At 45.9% G+C, this 8,246-nt stretch overlaps 1 protein-coding gene across 1 annotated transcript in view; it reads left to right on the forward strand.

Annotated features, from left to right (window-relative positions):
• Positions 1–8,246, forward strand: part of KIT (v-kit Hardy-Zuckerman 4 feline sarcoma viral oncogene homolog) — a 46,218-nt gene that overhangs the window by 6,798 nt on the left and 31,174 nt on the right. Inside the window, exons 2-3 of the mRNA XM_009885030.1 lie at positions 3,520–3,759; positions 7,045–7,323. Of these exons, the coding sequence (XP_009883332.1) occupies positions 3,520–3,759; positions 7,045–7,323 (519 nt within the window). The remainder of the gene's footprint in view (positions 1–3,519; positions 3,760–7,044; positions 7,324–8,246) is intronic.

Consider the following 8,246-nt stretch of genomic DNA (forward strand, 5'->3'; position numbering starts at 1 on the left):
GTCACAGAAGTGGCATAAAGATATGAAATTATGTCTTCCTTAATCTTTCTGGCAATTATTATTTCTAGGATGCTTGTTTATATGTTCAGTCATGTGAGTTTGTGTAGAGGATTAGTGGACCTCATGTGGAAAATTTGTGGTGGCCCTGGGAAAACAGGCACTGGTGGACTGCCTGTTGGGTTTAGCACTGATAAATAAATTTGAATCCAAATAAATAAATTTGAATCCAAGGGAGATGGGGAGAGAACGAGGGCTGCCTCCAAAACCCAGGCCACAAACCGAGTAATTAGACCCTGCAGGTGGTCTGACCCTCTTTTGCTTCCTGCCCCGTGGTGGATTTGTCAGGAAGAGGAGCAATTACCTGACCCTGGTCTTAATCCCGTATATACCTTAAGAACAACTAAAGCTGTGAGATGAGTGAATCAAGTCTGGAGCATACAACCTCACCCCAACTAATTATCCGATTGTTTTGCTTGAACGTCTGTTGTTATCCGTGTGGGCAGGGAAATTCAGCCTCTGAAAGGAGCCGCAGCGTGTGGTTTTGCATGCAAGTGGTGTTGGGTTTTGGATATGTCCCCTCCTGCCGCCGGCTCAGGCATGGCTCTTGCACATCCTGCCCGGCTGTGGGATGCCGTGCTGTGCATCAGTGGGCCGTGAGGCGATGGTTCTGTTTGGGACCAAAGATCTAGCCTTCAGCAGGGGAAGGGTTCATCGCTGCAGCCCCCCGTCAGCAGTCGCGCGTGTGGCAGCCATTTTGCACACTTGGGCAGATCTGCGCCCGTCGCGTAGGTCGGTTATGACATTAATCTCTGCGCCGCTACCACCGATCCGTCCCTGTTGATGATGCCCCGCCTTTGACCTTCACACGCCCTTGTGCCCTGGGGTTGGGTGGTTAAGTGGGTTTGGGAAGGAGAAGCCCGACGCCTGGCTGCGCAGGGCACTACAGGCTGGGCATTTTGGAGCTGGCGGTTACCCCACGTGTCATTAATCCTCTGTATAAATCCCCAGGAGAGAAGTGGAGGGTTCAGCATGCCCGGTATGGCTTGGTGTTTCCTCAGGGGGAAGTAAATGAGGTTTGCTCTCCACGCAGCTCGGGGGTGTTTTGAACGAAGGGGTGACCCTCGCTGCGGCTGGGCGCGTGTCTCTGCCATGGCGTGTGCGTCGGCCTGGGCAGGGAGGGAGGGATGGAAGGAGCACCCCCTGTCCCTGCGCACCCCTGGGTTGCGCTCCAGTGGCTTTTGTGGTGTGACCTGCCCGGTGCCGTGCTCCTCGGTGGTGGGGCAGGGAGTGGGCAATGGGGGACATCCCAGCCTGCCCACACATAGGTGTTCCCTGGCAAGGCCCAGTCTGAGACCGTGCTGGCTGCAGGTAGGGAGTGATTCCAGGGAAGGATGTCCCCATCTTCTCCTTTCCCAGCCTTCCCTGAGTCCTCTGAGGACCGTAGTGGGTATACGGCATTGCACGTCTACTGTTTTGTGCAGCTCATGTCATTTGTTGTTTGAAGCATCCCATTGGGAAGCAGCAGAGAAGTCCTCCAAAGACATCCCCATGAAGGACCTGCATGGTCTTTCCTGAGACCTTCTCAGAGGTCTTTGCCCTCTGCCTTCTCAGGTGCGGAAGGTTGCTTGCTCTGATCTGAGGGGTTTGCAAATCGGAGGTCTCCTTGCCTCTCCTCGTGCTGCTGTCAGGCACCCTCTGTCCTGGGCTCCAAATTTTCCATCTCTCCTGCCTGCAGAGCCACTGCTGGCTGGCACCTGGGCTCCTGAGACCCCGGGCTTGCGCTTCCCTCAGTCGAGCTGCTGTGTCATGACTCAGGCTCACACCTGCACTTTGAGGTAGCAGATTTGAAATTAAAAGTGCCTTTTTTTTTTTTTTCCCCCTGCCTTTTTTCTGGCAATTATTATTTCTAGGATGGTTGTTTATGCGTTCAGTTACAGAAGCGTATATATGGAGTTAGTGGACCTCATGTGGAAAATTTGTGGTGGCACTGGAAAAATGACTGCCTGTTGGGTTTAGCACTGATAAATAAATTTGAATCTGAGGGAGATGGGGAGAGAACGAGGGCTGCCTCCAAAACCCAGGCCACAAACCGAGTAATTAGACCCTGCAGGTGGTCTGACCCTCTTTTGCTTCCTGCCCCGTGGTGGATTTGTCAGGAAGAGGAGCAATTACCTGACCCTGGTCTTAATCCCGTATATACCTTAAGAACAACTAAAGCTGTGAGATGAGTGAATCAAGTCTGGAGCATACAACCTCACCCCAACTAATTATCCGATTGTTTTGCTTGAACGTCTGTTGTTATCCGTGTGGGCAGGGAAATTCAGCCTCTGAAAGGAGCTGCGGAGTGTGGTTTTTTTTGAATGCAAGTAGTATTTTCAGTGGCATGACTGCTGCCACATATGGATATTGTACAATCTTGTACATGAGAGGGACATTAGCTAACGGCACACTTACTGTGAGCTAAGGATTACTTGTAGGACTAAAGAGCTACTCTGAAAGGGGAAGGGTTTGTTCCTGCAAGACCACCTCCATATTTGCTTATGTTCTTCTGATGTTCAAGTAGGTCCATAGAAGTAAGAATTTATCTGTGGTTTTGGCTGTGAATGCCATTTTGTAGGTTCACTAAGACTTTCACATCAGGGGTAACACTAACTCAGGAACCCCCTGCTTGACTTATCGTAGTGGAGCCAGAGAAGCCTGAATGTGCTCCTTTCTCCGCAGACGCAGTGTAAGTTGGGAAGTAGTTGGGAATTGTAAACTGCGGCTGCTGATTTTACACAGCTTTATTTTGTGGCAGCTTTTTAATAGTTGTGTTATGGCATGTTCAGTGAAGGAGAATCTAAGTGGTCATGTTGTGCAGCTTTGGTGACTAGGAGATTGGTACCTCAGTGAAAATAATTTGGTAGTGTTGGGGTGGAAGCTTGAAGAATATTTTGAATGAAATTTTTTTGGAAGTAAGAAATGCTGTATTTGCTCTTCAACTAAAGAAATACGCAAGTATGGAAAGCATGTACTGATGCCTTCATTAAACTGGACACTTCTAATCTAAGAGTGTGAGTGGAGCTTCTGAATACATGAGAGAGCAGTTATAAAAAGATAACTGTTGAGCAAGGAAACTTTAGTTCTTGGCAACATACTGAGTAAATGACAAAGAATGATTAAAAGTGCTGCCATGTAAAATCAGGCTCATATGTTCTTGAATTTAATTTTTAAATAGCTTGGGTCTGTTCCCATTCAAAAGCCAAACCATTGCAGAAACTGGTGCATCTGAAACTAATTTCAAATGGTGTTTTAAAGGCCAGTTTTCATCTGCAGTGGTTATTTGCTCTGTGAGCCGAAGGTCTTACAAGCCAAAAGGCATCTGTAGAATTGCACAGTGCCGTTGCAGCTTATTACTTTTAAAAAATAACTCCCAAAATATTAACTGCACATATACATCTATAAATAATTTTTCTGCAGAAAAAAAGGAAGAGTGTTGTATTGACAGACATTGTATTTCGTGCTTTTTTTTTTCCCCAGGTGGTTCACTGCCCCATGAAGAATCTTCACTGGTTGTGAATAAAGGGGAGGAATTAAGGCTGAGGTGCAATGAGGATGGACCCGTGACTTGGAATTTCCAGAACTCAGACCCATCAGCAAAAGAACGGACTTCCAGTGAGAAAGAGTGGTACACCAAAAATGCAACAGTCAGAGACATAGGCAGATACATATGCAAAAGCAAAGGGAGTATTGTCACCTCTTTTTATGTTTTTGTAAAAGGTAAATATCAATGAAGGCATTATTTTTGCTTTCCCCTCCCCTTCCCACTCCCAAAAGAATAGGACAGTCAATGCTGGAGGAGGGAATGAATTTGAGGTACAGTGGGAGAACACAGTCTGATAGAAGAAATCATCTTCCCTGCCCAGTAGAAAGAAAACTCACTCCCAGCTTTGCTTGCAATGGCCTTTGTCACCAAAGCAAAGTTCTGGGTGAGTTTCTCTTTACATCCCTCTTGTTCTGTGGTGAAATATACCTGAGCTGTCTTCCTAGAAGCTAGCTAAGTGACCTAAATCAGTTGTATGAGTCAATTGTACTGTGAGGAAGCAAGTGGTATGTGGAAATGTCTTTTTAATTCCATGCCATCCATCAGTATGGAGTCATGTAAGGTTTGGCCCCAAGCTCTTTATTTATTGAGGCAGTTAGCTAAAGGATTTGGCTTTTCGAGGCCGTGCTCTCAGGCTTAAGCCAGCAGGCAGCAATGATTCCTCTGCCTCCAGCTCCTGATCTACCTTGTGACTGATCAGAAATGTCTTAGATGGGAAAGAAGTGCCTCTGCTCTCACACATTTTCCCCATCCTTTATTACCCTTCTTCTTTGTCCAGTGTTTTCTTCAGATTCTTCTCTTCTTTTGTTGGCTCCTGATCTGTGGCTCAAGCTGACAGTTTACCATGCCTGACATTCCCTTTTCCTTTCCAAGCTAGACAGTTATTTTGCTTCTCCTTCACATAGCTCTGGTGGTCTTTTTTCCCTGTTGATGGAAAAAAGTCCTACAGCACCCACTTTCTTGGAAACAGCATTCCTTGTCCAACAGGAGTTGCCTCAAAGAGCCTCCTCTGAACCCTGCCAGTCCTTTAAGAATTACTGCAAGGTTGTTTTCCAAGACAGGGAGATACCAGCACAGCAGAGCAAAGAGTGTTTTCCCAAGGGAAGATATATGACATAGTGGCCACACAATTTAAAGAGTGCTCCTTTAACCACTCCCAAATTGTCCAAATAGCCATGCAGCTACCATGGATGAGTTTTCTTGAACTTCTGTGTTTCTCTGAGGCTGTGACTAAAGGAAATCTGTCATGTATTTTACCTATATGTGAAGAACATTGTTGACTTTATCTACCATGACTGTTTTCCTGAAGGTCATGGTAATTATCCCAGACAGCTGCGATCATAGAGAGAGATGTTTGTGCCTTCCATTAAGTGAGTGACTTCTTCACCTCAGGATAGCAGGCAACCCTCCCGCTGAACATGATTACCATCAGAGAAGTTGTGTGGCCCTCATGCAACATGTTGTTAATTTCTTTGTATTAACTGTGTGAAAAATGTGCAAGCTTCACTTTGACAAGTTCTTGGTAGTGAAATAAATATGTTTGTGAGGTTGGCCACCATTTTGCAATAGGGCAACCTTTGTAGCTGTGGCTCAATGACATCTTCCAACAGCCTGAAGATGCTACCATGGGCTCAGCTGCTCGTGGGGTTGCCACAAGCACCCTATATACTTTCTGCTTGTAAAGCTGGGAATGAAGAGAGAACAGGACCAAGAGTACCTCACTGGAAGCAGAACCTCGATCCTGTGCAGTCCCAACTGGCACATGAAGTGGCGGCAGCTATTTATCTCTTACGTCCATCTGGATCTGCTAACAATGAATTTTCTGTGCTTCTGTGACCAAGGATGAGGGTTGACAGACTGTAGGCACTTACCTCTTTCACCTTTCTGCTTTGGCAGAAGGTGCCTGTGTTTTGTCTATAGAAGCCAGTTGTGTCCCTGTACAAGTAAGTTTAGTGAAGATCAAGCTAGTTCAGACACCTACATAAGAGAGAAAAATCTTTTGATTTTGATCTCGGGTCTTTTCGGACACAAGCAATGATAAGCACCGCCACATCTTGTGTTGGAAACCTGAGGTGTGCCCAGAAAGCAGGTGCTACCTGAGTTGCACCTGGGGTGGAAACCGTGAAGGGAGCGACAGCTATTCATAGCACGTAGCATTTCTCTAAGTATCTCCATGTGCAAAACCTCACGCTTCGGTTCTGTTCAGATGTTGTGCTTTACTTTTTCAGTCGTTAGTAGTCTGCATCCTCTAGTTCTAGACTGATGCTTCAAGGCTTTTAGTTTCTGGAGGCTTCATGGGCAGCAGTATCAAGTGAGGTTAAAACTACACCCTCACTCTAAGCTAGAAACCAGCCAGTAACGTCTCTGTTCAGTGATGAGCAACCTTCAACTTAGCGTTTCCTAATTGCTTACGTAAATGTCCCATGCTTCATTTTCAGGCTGGTACTTCTTGTCCTAACTCAAATGTACATTGTCCGTCATCTTAACCAAGTTCTCTAAGTCTTTTGTGTTAAGTCATGGTTTGTTTATCTCTAACAATTCAAGTTGTATGAAGTCAATTTGGAAAAAAAGAAAGAAAACTTTTCCCTCTGTTTCTACGTTTCTAATTCAAGCTACTCTGTAGGGAGGGCAGATGGGAACTGAATAAGCATTTACAGAGTTTTTCACCACACCATCCTTTATTTTTGGGTTTGCTATTAACGTTGAGGTTCTTAGCATTTCAAGGTCATCGGCCATCATGGGCTTCAACTTTGGTTGTAAAAATACTGTATGGTTGTGTGCTGTTGTTGGCCAAAATGAAATGCTTCAGAAAAGTTACCTTGTGAAAGATTACATGACAATTTTTCAATCAGATATGCCGTTTGTATGCCCAGTTTTTTCTAAGGAGGCTAAAAATAACCCCTGCTTTCAGGGAGGCGCGTGTGAGAGAGAAGTTGTTTGGTGCTTCCTCTGGTAGCAATGTGTGTTCATTTAGATTACGTATTTTACAGAAGTGAAAACCATAATTTAGGTGCTTTTCGACTTCCATTTGCTCATAAATTTCTTCAAAATCCTCCTGTGGGCATGAAACCTTACAGCCCTGCCATGAGCTAAAAGCAAATTACATTTAATGGTCTGTGAAAATCTGTTTACTGTTGTTGGGGGTGGAGGGTGGAGTTTTTTGGAGCTAAACAAGGCAAAAAAAATATCTCCAACTCCAAATAAAAAAGCAGTAGGATTATTTTTAGTGCACATGATTCTTTAGTGTGTCTGGTATTGAATGCTACTGCACATCTCCTGTTGTGCTGCTCTTTTAAGAGAAAATTTAATATCTCTTGGTAAACATGAATTGGGTAATACTAAGTTTTACTGGCTGAATGTAAAACTTTGTTTGATGTAAGGGCCCAGTTGCAGAATTAGGGTCATCAGAAGTTCCCTGTTCAATGTCAGCTTCTCTGACAGGTCTTTGTGTTTCTTCACAGATCCAAATGTGCTCTTCCTTGTTGATTCTCTGATCTATGGAAAAGAAGACAGTGACATCCTGCTAGTGTGCCCGCTAACAGATCCGGATGTTTCAAATTTCACGCTGAGAAAATGCGATGGCAAACCTCTCCCCAAAAATATGACGTTCATTCCCAATCCCCAGAAAGGCATCATTATAAAGAATGTACAGAGGTCATTTAAGGGCTGCTACCAGTGCTTGGCCAAGCACAATGGAGTTGAGAAAATATCGGAGCACATTTTCCTGAATGTGAGGCCAGGTAACACAGGTTTTTCACCTTCTCGTAGGGTACCTGATTTTTCCTCTTTCTCTCCCAGGAACTGATGGGAAGTGCTGTGAAGCCTCAACTTGTGTCCTGACCTTGTTATGGGGAGGCTGGAGGCAGTGGTCTCCTCTGGAGTCTTTTGGAGTCTTCTCCTACTCAAAGCCAGATGTGCTTGCACACTAGGGGATTGCTCTGTGGTGCCTGTGACTGCTGCAGGCAGTCCAGTGGAAGGTGGTGGGCTTGGAAAGCTTGTTCTGGGCAAGTTATGTGGGGTCACAAGTTGATCTCGTGACATTTGGCTTGTGGCAGTGCTGAGCAGGTTTGGCCATGATTGCTTTTATTTTCTGTTCCTGGTGATTTCCAGGTGTTTTTTTCACCATTCTAAGAAATGTGGGTTGTGCTGTTAAATTTTGAGGACAAAGCAGTGCCCTGAGGTTTGGACAGGTTTGTGCAGGCAAGGTGGAGATTTGGGTGCCTGACTTACATGTCTGTTGCCCACAAGTGACAGCAGGAGGAACTGATCGATGGCATTGAAGAAGAGGTATTCAGTGGAGAGGCAGAGCTTGGGGCAGCAGAGGGCCCTTGTTTGTCTCCATCTCCATGAGCGAGGATGGTCACAACCATGTGCCCAGATCATGATAAGGAGTGCGTTGTGGCTGAGCAGCCAGATGTGTCACTTAGCTCTGCAACCCTGTTGATGATGCCCTACCTTTGACCATCACGTGCCCTTGTTGGGAGGTTGAATGGGTTTGGGAGGGAGGAGAAACCCGACGCCTGGCTGCACAGCACATTACAGGCTGTTTTTTTGGGGCCATTCTGGAGCCGGCGGTTACCCCGTGTGTCGTTAATCCGCGGTATAAATCCCCAGGAGAGAAGTGGAGGGAGCGGTTCCGCATGCCCGGTGTGGGTCACGGGTT

The sequence above is a fragment of the Charadrius vociferus genome, unplaced genomic scaffold (assembly GCF_000708025.1).
Source record: "Charadrius vociferus isolate BGI_N301 unplaced genomic scaffold, ASM70802v2 scaffold134, whole genome shotgun sequence".
NCBI lineage: Eukaryota > Metazoa > Chordata > Aves > Charadriiformes > Charadriidae > Charadrius > Charadrius vociferus.